Below are 18,964 nucleotides of genomic sequence, written 5' to 3' on the forward strand. Positions count from 1 at the left end.
ATCCTTAAGAGCTGATCATACAGTCGTCAGTCGTGTATCGTACGGCACGTCTAGCGAGAAGTAAGACGCAATATAAAAGAAAAAGTTACTAAATAATAGTTTAATAAAACTAAAAACAAGAAAGGAAGCTAGCTTTGGCAAGCTGAAGCTTAAAAACCCTTGCAGTGATCAATTATGTCGAACAAAATACATAAAGACTAAACAACATCGAAGCTATGACAATTTTTATAATAATTTTCCATATTTTCGACTATTCGACTATGACATAGTTGTAAGATTTTGATGAAATTAAATTCGTTATTCAAGGGTCGTAAGAAAACTCTATATTCCAAAAATCATGATTGTCTGATGAAAAACAACGATATCATAACTTTATTTCCTTTATTTCTGTATAGATTTTTCTGTCTTTCCTATGGCAGCTATAAGATAAGGTTGTCGGATTTTAATGACATTTTTTCCTCGATTTAAGGATTATTAAAAAGCTCCATATTTTGGAAATGTTGCTGGTGGGATTAAAAACCAACGACGTTATAATTTTTTCCCATAATATATATATATATATATTTCGATCTTTCCTGTGGCAGCTGTATGAAAGAGTTATCCGATTTTGATAAAATTTAATAGTAGTTAGAAAACGCCACCTGGAAGAAATAAAGTCGATCTGATCAAAAACAACGGCGTGAGAGTTTTTGATTTCATTCTCTCGTAAGGCAGCTATCGGCCAATCCGGCCCGTTCCGATTTATATACTGCGTGCAATAACCACACAACTTTTGGTAAAGTTTCAGCAAGATAGCTTTAAAACTGAGAGACTAGTTTGAAGAGAAACGGACAGACGGACAGACGGACAGACGGACAGACGGACAGACGGACAGACGGACAGACGTACAGACGTACAGACGTATAGACGTACAGACGTATTAGGATTCAGATCGTGATGCTGATCAAGAATATATATACTTTATGGGGTCTGAGGTGTCTCTTTCACTGCGTTGAAAACTTCTGACTGAAATTATAATACTCTTTTGCTCTGCAGCCCACCTTGTGTCATGAAGACAAAAAAAGCAGCTTGCTGCGGCTGTATTTACACGTTTATTCTCTTATTAGTTCACCACCGTACCACCGTCAAGCCTATTGACGTTCACTGCTGGACTTGAGCCTTTTCTAAATCTCGCCCACACCCATTACGATAAAGAAAGTGGTAATGCGCTAAGTGGTGTAAGGATGTCTCTGGCTATGCCGGGGTGAAGCCTCAGCGGTGCCAGGGGAGTCCTTCACAGAAAATTTATAAGAAATCTATGAAAGGACACTGGAGGTTCGTGGGCGGTGGGTGACGCATGGTACTTGAGGGGGGGAAGGGCACTGGTGGCGACAGTAAGGGTGGTCATTGCCTAATCGGAGTAGCCGACCCCAATCGCAGCCGACCCAGTGCGTGGTAAAAATTCCAGGCACACTGGGTGGCAGACGACGGGGCTAGCTTCCACCGAGATAGCTGCTAGCGTGGTAAAAATTCCAGGCCCCATAGCTACCAGGGCAGGGCGGAAAGGGGGGGGACCTGTGCCGATGTCGCTGCCGGGTGCGATCGGCGAGCCTGATCTCTGGATGCGGCGGTCGAGAGGACCCAGTCGCCTCCACCGTAGCCAGTCCCGTGCGTGGTAAAAATTCCAGGCACACGGGATGGCTGACGATGGAGGGCGGAATCGGAGACAGAGAGGGAGAGGGCGGGAGACCGATCGAAGGAAGGCTGATCGCTGGGAATCGGAGTAGCCCCTGCCGCCGCCGACCCAGCGCGTGGTAAAAATTCCAGGCACGCTGGGGGACGGGCGACAGGGACCCAGATAGCACCCGCCGAGGTAGGTGATGGCGTGGTAAAAATTCCAGGCGCCATACCTACCAGGACAGGGCGGAAAGGGTGAACTATGCCATGTTTGGGTACCTGCAGGGTCACTTGCCACGGAGAGGGGGGGGGGGAAGCTATTGACGGTGCCGATGCTGGTGTTTCGCTGTGTAAACGTGAGTGTATGAGCATGTGTGTGTGTGTATTTTTTTTTTTTTTTTTTTTTATAGTAGGTGGTAAAGCTTGAAGAGCCGAAGTCTGGGTCTTTCACCCAGTAAAACCCTGAACCTACTCTCCGTTTCCCTTCTCACGGTACAACCGCAGGGGTTAACCTTGGGTATTACTTCGCGAGGGGGGAGATGGCCTGAAAAGCCGCAACTAGTAATTAAACTAGGTTAGACGACGGTTGCGCTGACGTTCAGCGCGACGCATGGATTTCATGACAAAGACTGTCATTTTGCTGACGGCATCCCAATTGTTTTGTGAGCCCAGTAGCGTATCCATCAGGTCAGAGACCGTGAACGGCTTCCCAATTGCTAGGCTGAGCTCATGCCTTATAGCTTCAAATTTCGGACATAAAAAGAAAACATGTTCTGCGTCTTCGATTGCCCCAGTACACTGTGTGCAGAACGGGTCCGTCTCGTGCCCAAACCTATGAAGATAGGATTTAAGGGGTTATATACCTTTTTCACCAGAGAAATACAGGGTTTTTATTTATTTTTTTTTAGCATGTTACCATTGTTTTATTTAAATTCAATAAAAACTTTATCAAAGTACGTGTCCTTAACTTAATTCGTATAAAATTTCGAGTGAAAATTTTGAGAATTGTGGAAGTTATAGTCCTTGCCGCAGAAGTCCTTTTTATAGTAGTGGCTAACGGTGAGCATGAAAACAAGAAAACGGCTCAACGAAAAAAAAAAAAACAAAAAAACTACGTTAGTATATAGTGTTACCTAGTTCGTGAACGAAGGATTTTACGAAAAAAAATTTTTTACAGTTACAGTGATTATTTTTTCAAAAAAACCGATTTTTCGAGGTCTAATAATTTAGTTTTTCGCCCCAAAAAAATAGAAAAATTTATCGAAAATAAAATTCCTTCGTTCACGAACTAGCTATTGTATCTACAAACAATCCCCCAAAATTTCAAATCGATCGATGTAGTGGTTACCGAGATATCGTGCTCACCGCAACGACCTTTTCTCAAAAATGCGATTCCGAGATAATCGCGGTTAAAGTTTTAGGTGGACATTAGGTAGTCATGCACACCGTGCGCTATGAACGGCTGTATCTTAGGTTCTAGTGCCCCGATCTCTAAAAAATTTTGAAGAAAAATTGTTGAAAGTATGTACATCAAAAAAAAATCATAAAATTTTTTTCGATTTTTTGATTCTGAAAAAGGTATATAACCCCTTAAAGCACCCATGTCCTGTCAACAGTTGCGTCATGTAGAAGTCAACCTGTCCGTGATTTCTTTCAACCCAACGCTTCACATCTGGCAGTAGCTTGTACGTCCACCTACCCTTTGTGCTTCCACTCCACCGGTTTTGCCACGCTGAGACCACGCGGGCTCTACTCTCCTTGATCGATGCAAATTCGCCGGCCAGCTCCTGCGCCTGCTTTGCGAGCAGGTCTAGGGGCGTCGTGGCGGCTAGCAATAACGCGCTTTCCTCGGAAATGGTCCGAAAGCCACATATAACTCGGAGTGCGGCGCGTCTGTATGCCGCCCTGCATGAGCGACTATATGTGGGCGAGGTCATGGCCGGAGCCCAGATCGGTGCCGCATACATGATTGTGGATTTCACCACATTTGCCAGAAGGCGCCTGCTCTGCTGTTTTGGCCCGTTAACATTCCCTAACATTCTAGCTAAAGACGTGGCAACTTTAGCAGCTTTGTTGCCCGTCACCTCTAGATGGAATTTGAACGTAAGCCGGTGATCCAGCATTACGCCAAGGTACCTAATGAAGGGCTTGGACCGTATCGTAGTCCTACCCACTATTATTTTGGCGGTTTCTTCCGCCTTCCTGCTGCTAATCAAGACGGATTCCGTCTTGTGCTCGGCTAGCTTCAAGCCATTGGCACATAGCCAATGGGAAGCTTGCTCGATGGACGCATTTGTTACAGCTTCGACTTCATTTAAATGCTTCGCTACTGCGACGACAGCAATATCGTCTGCGAAGCCAATGATCGTAGCTCCTTCAGGGAGCTGTAGGTTAAGTATTCCGTCGTACATGCAGTTCCAGAGGGTAGGGCCCAGCACAGAGCCCTGAGGAACTCCTGCTGAAACTGCATAGCTACGACGGCCCTCCTCAGTGTCATAAAGAAGCTGTCTATTGCTAAGATACTCTGAGACTATGTCCACCAGGTAGCTGGGAACCTGTAGACGTCTCAGGGCCGAAAGTATCCGCTCCCAGTTTGCTGTGTTAAATGCGTTTTTAATATCCAGAGTAGTCACCAGGCAGTATTTTTTGCTACCACCTCGCCAACGTGCTCCCTGGATTGCCTCAGAGGCCAGTTTGTGTACCAGCCCGATCGCGTCCACTGTGGATCGCTTCTTCCTAAAACCAAATTGATTGTGGGATAAGCCCAGACTCTCGGACAGTGCAACTTCGATGCGGTTGCAGATTAGCCTCTCGTATACCTTTGCCACAGTGTCGAGCATGCAGAGTGGCCTATAGGCCGCAAGGTTGTCATTTTGACTGCCCTTGGGTAATAGTACCAATCTCTGCATTTTCCAGGCTTCAGGGAACGTTCTCTGTGCGAAACAGGCATTGAAGAGCTTTACGAAGATCTCCAATCTCTCCGTCATTATTATCTTTAATGCCTTGTTAGGGATCATATCTGGGCCAGGGGCCTTTTCGACTTTGATTCTCCTAACTTCAGCCAAGACTTCCGCAGCATTTGTGAACGTGGGAAAAATCTCACTTTGAAGCGGGGAGGGCTCTTGCTGTGGCTGCAGTACTACACTCGGCGGGAAGAGGTGCGCCACTATGTTGCTGAGCTGCTCAGGACATGTTGGGGTGGGCTGGCTGAAGGCCGCCAACTTCCCCATTACCAGCTTGTACGCTGTGCCCCAGGGACGTGTGTCTGCGTCATCGCATAGTTTAGCGAAGCATTGTTTCTTGCTCGCGGAGATCTCCTTTTTAAGAGCCGTCCGCAAGGATTTGTAGAGGCGTTGGAGTGAGGCGAAGTTCGGCCTACCTCGAGAGCGCATATATTGCCTTCGTGCCTGGTGGCACTTCCTGCGCGCCTCCGCTATGGCATCGGTCCACCAATACACCGGGGGACACCCATTTCCGCCAGCACGTCTCCTTTCCATGGAAGCTGCGCATGCTGACCAGGTTGCTTTTTTAATGCATACAGCATTTTCGTTGGCGTTCTTACGCTCGTCATACACGAGATCTTCCGCCATTAAGATCAGGGCTTGCGGGTCGAGGGTAGAATCTCGGAACCCAGTGGACGCATTGATGTTTTTGCGTTTATATCGCCCGTCTCTTATTTCCATGGTGATGGCCCGGTGGTCGCTTCCGGTATATATCTCTGAGACTTGCCATGCTGACGTCCTGGTTAAGGTTGGGCTCATAAACGTGATGTCGATCACTGAACCCATTCCCGCCTTCTCGAATGTGTTGGCTGACCCTGTGTTAGCCAGAGTGAGGCCTGACCGGGCAATAGCGTCCAACAATATGTGGCCTCTATGGTTTGTGAGGCGACTGCCCCACTCCGTTGCCCAGGCGTTGAAATCGCCGGCAATGATGATGGGGTGTCGTCCTCTGGCGTCCTCCAGAATGTCGTCAACAATGCTGCCAAATGTCTGCGAGTCGACACTGGGTGCAATGTAGCACGAATAGATGGTAAGGCTACCCACCTTCGCCCTGACAAAACCTCTGCCTGAATGCCGGCATTGGATCTGCAGTGGTCTCGGGCTGCAGCTCCAAATTGCTGCACCACCTTGGGTGTTTTGAAACCAAATCCCATCGTGCTTACTTGCGTATGGCTCGCTCAAAATGGCCAGGTCTATTTTTAGGGCTCGCACTGTTTGTGCAAGCAAGTCCTGAGCCGCTCTGCAATGGTTCAAATTCAATTGGAGAATCTTCATTTTCCCTTTGCTTTGAGAGCCTGCTGGTAAGCTGGGCAGCTTCTGCTAAGCGTGTGGTGCTTGCAGTTTGCGCCATGGGTTTTTGCGCAGCGTAGGCAGCGTGCCTCTTTGCTGCAGCTTTTGGACTCGTGATCGAGCCCACCGCAGTTAAAGCACGCTTTGGACAAATCGACCTTGCTACGGCAGTGCAAGGCCATGTGACCAAATGCGAGGCATTTATAGCATCGCTTTGGCTCAACGGACTTACGGACCCTACAGTGCGCCCAGTCGATGCGGATTTTTCCTTCTGCTAGGATCTTCTCCGCAAGAACGGGCGGGATGCTCATCTTGGCTGTTAACGTGCCCCCGTATGCCTTCCTTAGGGAAGGAATGGCCGCTGGTGGAATATCGCCTTCGTGATTGGCGAAAACTGCCTGTATTATGTCGTCCTTCGACGAAAATTCAGCAATGTCCCTGATCTCTACCTGGACTAGCTCCTTCAACTCCTTAACCTCTGCCTTATCAGACAGGGTCTCCTGCAAAGCCTTCTGTAGCCTGGATGTGGCTGGGTCGGCCGTTTTCATCATTTTGATGAGAAGCTCGCCCCTACCAGTCATCCGTATGCCTTTGACGCAATCTTTGTGTTGCTGTAAAGTTGGGTTATTTTTCACCAACTTTAACACGTCGGCATACTGCATGCCCTCGCCACACTTGACGACTAGTGCGTCTGTGCGTGGAGGGAGTTTTCTATGCTGCTGCTGCTTGTTTGGCTGCTGCTTATTTGGCTGCTGCTTCTTCGGTTTTTTGGTAACCGTCGACCATTCCGCACCCTCCTTCCTGCCATTGGCCACATGGCTCTGCGGGAGAGGGCCGGAAATCTCCTTCGCAGCACTAGCGTAGGTGATGGATTTCACCACCTTATTGCTTGTGCCGCAAGGTTGCGGCACCTTCTGCCTCTTTGGCGCTGAGAGTTTACCGGCTCTAGGGCTCTCTCTTTGCCTCTTGGGTGTGCGATTTTGCTCTCTGGGATTACTAGGGGCCGTCTCCAGTATCTTTACAGCAGACTTCTGCAGGGCGATGATCTGCTGGACGAGTTCCTTCATCGGAATCGTCACCATCACCCTCGTCTTGCCTACCATCATGCTGTTAAGCTGGGACAACTTCGCACCGATCGTGCCAATGACTCCGTCTATGTCGCCATTGGCGATAAGCGGAGCCAGTCCCTGCTCTGTAACTGCGCTAAAATGGAAGATCCCAGCTTCTGTGGGACCTCCCGCCTGAGCCGTTTCCGGCTGTTCCTGCTCTAATGCAGGCGAGAAGATGGGTGGAGATTTCGGCACCTTCGTCGGTGATCTCCCCATCTTGTTACTCCTCTTAAAAGGGTCAGCTTCCGGCGCAACAATACTCTTGGCTGTTGCGCTTTCAGCCTTGCCCTGAGGCGCCTCCTTGTTCATGCTAACCGGGCCACAGCCACGGCTCGCCATCCTTTACTATTTTGTTTACTTTGTTTACTTTTATTTTTGTAATCTTAATTGCCGCCTATAGGTATGCAACGCTTTAAGTCAGCTTAGGTAAAAGCTTACTTTGGAGCTTTCCCCGCGGGTTGACAGCTCAGCTTACGCTCGCGAAGAGTTGGTAGCTCTGCAGCGCAGCTGATCAGTCAACTGACCACGAAGATGGCAGACCTATCCCAATTTGTGAAAAATTGAGTGAAAACGGCTTTCCACTCACCCGCAGGGGGGTATCACCCCTGCGTCCAGATTCCGGGCCGACGCGTTGGAGCCAGGGAATTCTGGAATCCAATGCAGTCCTCTGCACGCCGGTATGTTGTATCCTCCAACACTTCGGGACTCTACAACCTCACTTCTTTACTTTCAGGTAGCACTCGCGCGATTTACTTCGGTAGGAACTTGTTTTCGCGAACTCGGATTTAAAAACACGTCCGGCTCGCAGCAACTTTACTTCCGATGATCTGTGTGTGTGTATGTGTAGGCGTGTAAGTGTGTGAGTGTATCAGAGTGAGTGTAGGTGTGCGTGTGTGGGTGCGTGGGTGTGTGCGAAAATGTGTAGCTTACCCCATAAAACAAACGGGTATGTAGGGTGGGTTTGGTGTATTTATGTGTGTATTTATTTGTGTATTTATTTCTTAAACAATTGCCGGGTTATTGGGAGTGTTGTGTTTCTATGGTTTTTTCTGTTTCAATGTTAGAATTGTTGCTCTTTAATGTTAATCGTGCACTACGTTGCGGCCGGCGCCGTTGCTCTGGGAATTTTCCACTTGTCACTCAGGTTCACTCGCGTTGTTGGTATTTTGGGTTTGCGACCTGATCGCCTCGGAAGTTCGAAGATAACTCCCCGATTCGTTTTCGCTGACCTCTTTGCCAGCCTCGGGCGAGCTTCGCTGCTCTGCTTGCGCCGACCCTTCGGTTGATGTCGCGTGCCGATCGTTGTCTTAGCGTCCCCAGATCGATTCGCAAGGGTGGTCGTTTGCAATGTAGGTCATATTTTCGTCAGGGTGGCAGGGCTATTGTTATATGCGCCTGGAAGCGCTAACCCTCCTGCGTCACCACAAAATTTCGTGTGAAACGCCTCGGTGGAGCGGCGGCCTGCTCGATCCGCTCAATTACGCCCATGGGCAGAAGGCGGCGAGGATTCTCAAGCCTCCAGTCAGGCGGGGCGTCTCGCCATCCTGCAGCAGTGTCTACCGCCTCGTCCAGCGGTGCCTCTGCGACCTCCACTGATGCTGGTGGAGTCAGGGCGCCTGTGGCTTGGTCTGCTGCGGTGCCGGGGTTGGTCTGGTTGCTGGCTGGCTACCACGTCGAGTGTTTCGGTTGGCCTGGCCAACGCGTTGGGCGCTGCTTCGGCGGATGGCCTGTTTTCTTCTGCGGGGGGCGTTGGTGGGAAGCCTCGCTGGAGGTTCCGTGCCTCGGGTTCCGTGATCGGAGGGAGCGACCTCATGTCCTCTCCCTCGACGATCGGACGCGACGCCAGCGGTCTGTTGGGTGCCTCATCCGCGGTGCGACGGACCTCCTCCTCGGTGGCTTTCCATCCTTCGATGGCCTCTGGCCAGGGCCACTCCGGCTCCTCCAGTGCTGGCGACAAGCCAAGGCGCGGGCTTATGCCAGGCGATTCCGCTGTGACGGCAACGTCCACCTTGGGGGCCTCCCAACCGCACAAGACGGGGTCAAAATTGTTCCGGCCTGAGGCTAGCAACTCCCAGTTCGGCTCGGCAAGGGGAATGGCTACCGGTCGCTCTAACCCGAGCTCGGCGTCGCACAGCAGTAGTGCCAGCTCCTCCTCGCCACCGTCGTACAACCCCGGGATGGGGAGATCGTCCTCTCCAGGGCTGGCAGCTCTGTCGCCTGGGACCTCGTCCACTGGTCCTTCTTGTACCGCGGCTTCAGGGAAGTTGTAACATTCGTATAACATTCATATATAAAACATTTGTATAACATTCATATATAAACATCAAATATAACAACCTTTGTATAACAGACATAAACCACGCTCAAAAGCTTCAAAGCTCTCCTTTGACCGATCAATGTAACTAAAAAGCTCCTTTAATTACCATATGTTTCATATCAACTAATGTAAGATTACGATAAGAACCGTTAGGATTAAGCTTACGCATAAGAACCAATGTAATCCGAAACGTATAAAAGACGGGCCTTGAGCTCGAATAAAGTCATTCAAACTTTACGCCTATTACATGGCGATCCTGCCTAATATCGGCAAAATATTAAGAGCCCAAGCCAATCCACAATAAGGCATGCTCAGCATAAACAATAATAAAAATATAGCCAGTATACCGGCTAAAAAAGAACCGCATACAAAAGAGGATAAGTTGGAAAACACTATCCAGTGGGCCCAACAGCGGTATATAAATCTAAAAGGAGAAAAGAGTGCCCACCTGGAGGCCATCCGGCAAGCACTAAAGAGAGAACCAGCAGACGGCCCGAAACCACGGGTCATAAGAGAGAACCCGATCCCAGCAACACCGGCGAAGAGACAACGAGGAGGGAGAATCGTCAAATTACGACGACTACGAGCAGCGCTGCTATCGCTCATCAACCGAGATCCACCACCACCTTGGGACGAAGCCTGCGCAATCTGGAAGCGAATTGACGACATAGAACAACAACAAGAAGCAGACGCACAAAGACGACATCAACAACAACAACAATAACAAAAACAAAATAAAAACAACCTGGCGAAAACGCCGTTGTTATAAAACAAAACAAAACAAAACACAAAAAAACAAAAATATATTATGAATTGAAAAAAACAACACAAAAAAAAAAAAAAAATATATTATGTAAACTAAATGAATTAAAATGAATTGAATTGAACAGAATTGAAACAAAACAAATTAAAATTATTACCTATGTATATATAAGATTAAATTAAAATTATTACCTATTTATATATAAGACTTAAATATAAACAAATGAATTTAAAATTAAAATTGTTATTAATAAGGCTAAAATGAAAAATAAAATAAATAAATAAATAAATAAAATATTTAAATGTAAAATTAACAAATTAATGTACACTTAGAAAAAAAAAAAGGGAATTTAAATAATTTAATTTCGAGAAGTTATATTGAATTAAAATTTTTGCCAACATTATAATTAAATTATAAATGTCAATGGAGTGGGAAGACATAAAGGACAAAATAGAATCACATAAAGAAAATTTTGATAAAGCCTACAAGTGTCTCAACAAAAACATATATATTCAACCATCTACAATTAAAAAACATTTAGATACCCTATTCGATAGCTTTAATAACATAAAGGAAATAATAAGAGAGAACTCAGAATTAGGAACACCCGATGAAAACCCTCAAGTCACTGAAATAATAGAAACACTCAAAAATTTTTTAGTTAATATCTGCAGTAAACATCAAATAACAGCTTCAATCCCAATTGCTCTAGAAAAACAAGCTGAATTTAGATTCGAAATAATAACAGACGTTAAGAAAACTCTCATAGCAAAGGACAAAATGGCACAAACAAATATAGAATTCCTTAATTCAGCATCAAAATTGATCCAAGAGTTTGATGGAAAGGCTGAAAACCTTCAAAGTTTTATAGACTCACTCGAACTTTTGGACGACATTAAGGGTACACACGAGTCAACAGCAATCCGAATAATCAAAACAAAGCTAAAAGGTGATGTACGATTACTTGTTACAGAAGAAAAAACTATTGTAGAAATTATAGAGACTCTAAAAAGAAATATAAAGGGAGAATCAGTACAGGTACTAGAAGCCCGATTAATGAATCTGCAACAACACGGGAAAACAGCTAACGCATACACATCCGAAATTGAAACAATTACAAAGGCACTAAAACGTGCATATATCATAGATAAGTTAAAGCCTGAAACAGCAAATGAATACGCGACTAGGGTAGCTGTCAGAGCCATTGTACTAAATTGTACAAACGAAAAATTAAAAACAATAATGGAGGCTGGTCAATTTACCAACATGAACGAAGTAATAGCTAAGTTTGTTAGTAGCTCTACTAATATAACAGATAACACAATACTCTTTTCAAAACGAAGTCCTACAAACCAAAATGACAGATCAAAAAATTTTAATAGAAATTATAGAAATTACAACAGCTACAATAATAATGGTAGCTATCGCAACAATAACTATAGTAGTAATAGATATAACAACACAGGTAGCTATCGCAACAATAACTATAGTAGTAATAGATATAACAACAATAGTAGAAGCCATGAGAACAATAATAACATTAGATTTATAAATGAAGAAAATGAAAACACTAACAATAATAATAGATTCATAAACGAAGAAGAGCAGCAGGAAAACTCTGTACGTCCCCTGAGTTCAAATTAAGTACCCATAAGATTTATACACTAAGTCAAAACCTCAATAGCTGTATTAGATTAAGAATAAACAGAATAAACATTACATTATTACTAGATACCGGTGCTGACATCTCTTTAATAAAACAAAAAATCATACTACCAAACTCAAGCCAAATTAACAGAAACAAACGCACAAGTTTACATGGAATAGGGGAAAGCACGGTAAACACATTAGGAGAAATTCAACTAAAACTGACTACCCATAACACAACATTACCACATACCTTTCATATAGTAAAAGATGACTTCCCAATCCCGTACGATGGATTAATAGGCCTAGATTTTATAAAAAATTATAACTGCCTTCTTGACTACAAAAACAACATACTTATCCTTAACCAACTTTATGAAAATCAAGAATTATTAATCCCAATACTAATAAAACCTCAAAATAATATTTTAGTAATCCCAGCCAGAACAGAAATAATAGAAAAAATTACAATAAACAACAAAGAAAACGAAATATTAATCCCAAACCAAGAAATCCATCCAGGTGTATTCATAGCTAATACAATAATTTCAAAAAATAGCCCTTTCGTCCGCATTATTAACACTAACTCTAAAGAAGCCCAAATACAGAAGATAAAACTTAAGAATGAAAAACTATCTGACTACGAACTATACAATCTTACACACACACAAACAAAACAACATCAAAAGGACATTATGTCAACTTTAGAAAAGAACTTTCCATTATTCGTGAAAACAGAAATATACAATTTGTGCAATGAATATACAGACATATTTCCTAAACAAGACGATAAAATTACATGTAATAACTTTTACAAACAAAGACTAACCTTGAAAGACAATACACCAGTATACACAAAGAACTACAGAATTCCACATAATCAAAAAGGAGAAATAAATAAACACATAGACAAACTTATAAATGACAAAATAATAGAACCATCAATGTCTGAATTCAACAGCCCAATTTTATTAGTTCCAAAAAAATCGTTACCTGGCAGCACTGAAAAAAGGTGGCGCCTAGTAATAGACTACAGAAAAATAAATAAACAATTAATAGCCGACAAATTCCCACTACCTAGAATGGACGACATTTTAGACCAATTAGGACGAGCAAAATATTTTTCCTGTTTAGATCTAATGTCAGGATTCCACCAAATAGAACTAGAAGAAACATCTCGTGACATCACGTCATTCTCCACAGACAGAGGATTCTACAGATTTAAAAGGCTACCATACGGATTAAAAATAGCCCCAAACTCTTTCCAAAGAATGATGACGTTAGCATTTGCAGGGCTAAAACCCTCTCAAGCGTTTCTTTATATGGACGATCTAATAGTTATAGGGTGTTCAGAAAAACACATGCTTGATAATCTAGAAGACGTTTTTAAAACATGCCGACGGTATAACTTAAAGCTACATCCAGAAAAATGCATATTTTTTAAACATGAAGTAGCATTCTTAGGACATAAATGTACAAATAAAGGGATATTGCCAGATGATAGTAAATTTGAAACAATAAAAAACTACCCAATTCCTAAAAACGGGGAAGAAGCGAAACGATTCATAGCCTTCTGCAATTACTATCGTCGATTTATACCAAATTTCGCAAAGTCAGCACGCCATATCACAAAATTGTCTAGAAAAAACATTACTTTTGAATGGTCTACAGAATGTCAAACAGCATTTAATTATCTAAAAAATTGTTTACAACACCCCACAATATTACAATATCCTGACTTTAATAAACAATTCTGTATAACAACAGACGCAAGCAAGTATGCTTGTGGTGCAGTTTTAAGCCAGGAATATAACGGAAAGCAGTTACCCATATCCTTCGCATCAAAATCATTCACAAAAGGAGAAAGTAACAAGGCAGTTATTGAACAGGAATTGGTAGCAATCCATTGGGCTGTTCAATTTTTTAAGCCGTACATTTATGGAGTCAAATTTTTAATAAAAACAGACCACAAACCATTAACCTATTTATTTTCATTAAAAAACCCATCATCAAAACTAATAAGAATGAGGTTAGACTTAGAAGAATATGATTTTACTATAGAATATATCAGGGGACGTGAAAATTATATAGCAGATGCTCTCTCAAGAATTAATTTTGAGGATATTAAGAATATTAAAAATAATACAAATAATGTCAGAAAAATGACAACTAGGTTAGAAACGAAAAAACAAACGGAAAGTAGTAATAAGAAAGAAATCAACCAAAAATTAGAACAAACCACAGAATTACAAGTATTTGAATCAATAAATCACAGCCATAAGAAGGGAGCAATTAAATTAACAATACACAAGCACAGCTGCAAAATATTTCAGGGAAAAACAAAAATTGTATCATTCAATATAAAGGATTTTGTCATTAAAGGAAAAATCAACTTAGAAAGATTCTTTCCAAGGCTTGAAAAAGAAGCCAATGATTCAAAAATTCATATTTTACTCATTGAAATAAATAATGAACTTTTCCACTTAACGAGCATAAACGAATTTAAAGAAATTGGTAATAAACTTTTGAAAAAAAATAAAAATAATAATATTACCACCCATAAAAAAGATAAATAGAAAAGAAAAAGATCAACTAACCACTATATTAGAACAATTTCATGATAACCCAATAACGGGAGGTCACAGTGGGGTCACAAGAACATTAAACAAAATAAAAAGAGAATATAAGTGGAAAAATATGACAAAAGATATCACAAACTACATTAAACAATGTGAAAAATGCAAGTTGGCAAAAACAACAACTCATATCAAAACACCAATGGTATTAACACCCACACCAGTTAAAGCCTTCGAAAGAGTCCTAATAGATACAATAGGACCATTGCCAAAAACTGAAAACAGGAACGAATATGCAGTAACCATAATATGCGATCTAACAAAATACCTAGTTACTATACCGGTCCCAAATAAAAGCGCTGACACAATCGCAAAAGCAATTTTCGAAAAATGTATCCTAATATATGGGCCGATGAAGACTCTTATAACTGATATGGGAACAGAATACATGAATTCTGTTTTATTAGAACTTTGTAAAAATTTTAGAATCAACAAATTAAACTCTACAGCACATCACCATCAAACTCTTGGTACAATAGAAAAAAGCCATAGAACCTTTAATGAATACATAAGATCATATATTTCAATTAATAAAACTAATTGGGACGAATACCTACAATACTTTACTTATTGCTTTAATATAACACCCTCAATAGTACACGGCTATTGCCCATTTGAACTAGTTTTTGGTAAAATAGCTCCAAACATACCCTTTTCTTCAAACTCCATTGACCCAGTTTACAATATAGAAGACTACAATAAAGAACTCAAATATAAACTACAATTAGCCCAAAACAAAGCAAACCAAATGATAGAAAAATACAAATTAAAACAAAAAATGAACTATGATAAACACACAAATATTGTTAAAATAAAAATAGGCCAAAAAATTTTGCTAAGAAACGAAATAGGACATAAGCTAGATAACCAATACATAGGAAAATACACAATTGTAAACATAGGCGAAAATAACAATGTCGTAATAGAACATGAAAAAACAAAGAAAAAAACAAACTGTACACTTAAATAGAATTAAGTTAATAGGTTAAAAATGAAAAAAAAAAAACATAATAATAACTTTAACAATTTATATATTATATTTTTTTTCAAAAAAAAAGGGAGGTGTAACATTCGTATAACATTCATATATAAAACATTTGTATAACATTCATATATAAACATCAAATATAACAACCTTTGTATAACAGACATAAACCACGCTCAAAAGCTTCAAAGCTCTCCTTTGACCGATCAATGTAACTAAAAAGCTCCTTTAATTACCATATGTTTCATATCAACTAATGTAAGATTACGATAAGAACCGTTAGGATTAAGCTTACGCATAAGAACCAATGTAATCCGAAACGTATAAAAGACGGGCCTTGAGCTCGAATAAAGTCATTCAAACTTTACGCCTATTACAAAGTGGTGGACGTTCTGGAGGGGGTCCTGGTAGAGGTCGAACTCGCCGGATCGTTCTGGCCCGTCCACTTCGGCGCCAGAGTCGCGGCTGATGGGGGACCGGTGATGGCCCGGCCATGCTTCGGTGCTGTTGGTGGTATAGCCATCGTCCGTCGACACCTCCCCGAAGACCCTCCGGCCGTCTCCGCCGCCAAAGCGTTTGCCTTCCGTGCTCCTAGCGATCGGCTCATTGTCTCCCTCGCTCGCCTCGCTGCTGGACTCGCCGTTTGCCTCGTTGTTCGTTCCGCTGCTGGTTTCGCCGCTCGCCTCGTCGTTTGACATGGATGACTCCGGATCGATGGACATTGGTGGCCACCCGTCGATGGAGTCGTTGTCTTCGGTGCCCTGTAGGCTAGCTACATTCTCGACGACGGCCATCATCATCGCGAACTCCGATCGGGGTCTCCTGGGCATATGGTGTAGGTCGGCTAGGCTTGGCGGCTCGTCCTCGTCGGACACGTCGTCCACCTCGGGTCGGTAGGTGTCCGGATACGACGAATCCATCCGCTGCCTTCGAAAGATGGTGTTGTATTACTAAGACTATCGCTCCCAGCTGGGGTCTCCATTCTCTTCTTCGGAGGTCGTAGTGTCGCCGTTGCCCTTCGGTTGCTTGCTGCATGTTTTCCTTGGCTGCTTGGATGACCGCGTGGCGGTGCTGTGCCTGATCTTCGGGTTTTCTTGTCTCGCTTCCTATCCCAGGCGTGACTTCGTCGTAGAGATTTCCTGGCAGATGTGGTTCACGACCCAGCACTAGATAGCTGGGGCTGAACCCGGTCGAATCGGAGACACTGCTGTTGATGGCAAGGGATATTTCTGGGAGTAGCTCATCCCAGGCGCGTTGCGATTCCTGCAGGTACTGGGCTATCATTGTTTTTACCGTGCGATTGGCCCTTTCGGTAGGGTTCTGGTGAGGACTGTACGGTGCCGTGTGTTGCAACTTGCATCCCAGCTTCTCCAAGAATTGTCTAAAGCCGCGGCTGGTGAACTGTGTGCCATTATCGCAAGTGAACTGTCTTGGCACGCCGAATCTGGAGAGGATTCTCTCCCGAAACGCTCGAATCAGTTGTGCTGTGGTGGCCTTGCGGAGTGGAACCAGTTCAACCCATTTCGAAAATTGGTGGAAGAACACCAACAGGCTTGTGTTCCCATGCTGTGATCGGGGCAGGGGTCCGACGAAATCTCCACAGAGGATGCCGAATGGCTCCTCAGCTTGTCGGGTGAGCATGTGTCCTGCGGGCTTTTGTTGACTTACTTTAAACCGTTGGCAACTGTCGCAACGGCGAACGTAGCGGGCCGCGTCTCTAAACAGGCCAGGCCAATAATATCGCTGGTTGATTCGTTGGATTGTTTTGCGGATTCCTAAATGTCCTGCCGTGGGGTGATCATGGCACTCCTGTAGTACACGAGGACGGTGTTCCTTCGGGACGCAGAGCTTCCACGGGATGTAGTCTTCTTCCTCCGGACGCAGGCCTCCGTGACGATAGATTTGGCCATTTTCGCACGCGTAGAGGGGATTCTTGCCAGGCTCCTCTTCCAACCGTCTCCTGAGTCGGACAATCCACGGGCACTGCGGCACCTCGACTTGGACGGTTTGCAGTGTGTCCTCCGGTTGGCGTGATAAGGCGTCGGCCACGACGTTGAGTTTTCGTCTCCGATACTGGCCATCAAACTGGTACTGCTGGAGTTCTAAGGCCCAGCGGGCGATCCGGCCTGAAGGGCTTTCAATCGAATTGAGCCACTTCAGCGCTAAATGGTCCGTAATTACATCAAAACGATATCCTTCCAGATAACATCGTAGTTTTCGTATAGCCCAGACTATAGCGAGGCACTCTTTCTTGGTGGGGGTGTAGTTTTCCTCAGTTCGGGTTAATCTTCTACTTACGTAGGCTATGACTCTCTCGTTTTCATCAGTCCCCTGAGTTAGTACGCCTCCGAGGCCGTAATCGCTGGCGTCTGTCTGTAGTGTGAACTTGGTAAGAAAATCTGGGCAAGCCAAGATAGGAGCTTCGGTGAGAAGTGTTTTCAGAGTCTCGAAGGCATCGTTTTGGGCCTCTCCCCATGTCCAAGTACGGCCTTTCCTGAGCAACGAAGTCATCGGTTGCACCACCATGGCGAAATTGGGGACGAATCGGCGGTACCATGATGCCATGCCCAGGCATCTCCGAAGTTCCTTGAGTGTAGTTGGTGCCGGCAAGTTTCGCACTGCTGATACCTTGTCTGGGTCCGTATGTATCCCCTCATTGCTGATTACGTGGCCCCGATAAACTAGACGTCGTCGGAAGAAAGAACATTTTTCTTGGTTTACCCGTAAGTTGGCCTTCTTGAGTCGTCGGAAGACTTCGCGCAGATGGCCCATGTGTTCCTGTAGAGATGCGCTCACCACGATGATATCGTATAAATACGCGAAGGCGAACGGCTCGAGTTCCGGCCCGATGACGCTATCGAGGGCACGTTGGAAGGTGGCGGGAGCTGAATGTACCCCAAATGGCATCACCTTCCACTGGAACAATCCACGGCCTGGCACGGTGAACGCCGTACATGCACGGCTGTCTTGGGCGACTGGGATTTGCCAATAGCCGTTTTTAAGGTCCAGCGTAGACATAAATCTGGCATTCCTGAGGCGCTCCAGAATGTGGTTGATGCGAGGTAAAGGGTACGCGTCGGGTACTGACCGGGCATTGAGTTGCCGGTAGTCGACACACATCCTCCACTGGCCTGTCTTCTTGCGTACTAGAACGATGGGTGCGCTGTGTGGGCTCCGCGATGGTTCGATACGATTGCCGCAAGAGTTCGTCCACCTGTGTGTTGATGATTTGCTGCATCGCCGGGTTTTTTGGGTAATAGCGCTGTTTAATGTGGTTGTTGTCTTTCATGATAATCCTGTGCTCTGTGATCGTTGAGGTACCCGTCATAGCCTCGAATGGGCGAAGTTCCTACTCCAGGAATTTGGTCACCTTTGCCTGGTCGTTTGGGTTTACTCCAACCATCTCGTTGTCCAGTTCCACTGTGGCCAAGGCGTCGCTCACCTGGGTAGGTAGGGCCTTGAGTCGCTGCTCTGTGTCTGAGAATCCTGTGCGTCGATGGTGTCGGATCAGCCGGGCGTCGCTCGAAGAAGTCGAAGAAGTTTCCTGCTCCGTTTGCTC

General features: G+C 44.4%; 1 protein-coding gene across 1 annotated transcript; it reads right to left on the reverse strand.

The window, feature by feature from the left end:
• Window positions 1-28: 28 nt before the first annotated feature.
• Window positions 29-10,104, reverse strand: LOC122320114. Its single transcript, XM_043208275.1, has 2 exons — window positions 7,988-10,104; window positions 29-50 (listed from the first exon to the last, which is right to left on the reverse strand). The coding sequence occupies exon 1, from the start codon at window positions 9,339-9,341 to the stop codon at window positions 8,580-8,582; it is 762 nt and encodes a 253-aa protein (XP_043064210.1). The 5' UTR covers window positions 9,342-10,104; the 3' UTR covers window positions 29-50; window positions 7,988-8,579.
• Window positions 10,105-18,964: the final 8,860 nt, after the last annotated feature.

The sequence above is a fragment of the Drosophila ficusphila genome, unplaced genomic scaffold (genome assembly GCF_018152265.1).
Source record: "Drosophila ficusphila isolate 14025-0441.05 unplaced genomic scaffold, ASM1815226v1 contig_414, whole genome shotgun sequence".
Taxonomy (NCBI): domain Eukaryota; kingdom Metazoa; phylum Arthropoda; class Insecta; order Diptera; family Drosophilidae; genus Drosophila; species Drosophila ficusphila.

Coding starts and splice junctions, on each gene's coding strand:
- LOC122320114 (XM_043208275.1), bottom strand. CDS start 9,341: ATGTTATACGAATGTTACAACTTCCCTGAAGCCGCGGTACAAGAAGGA.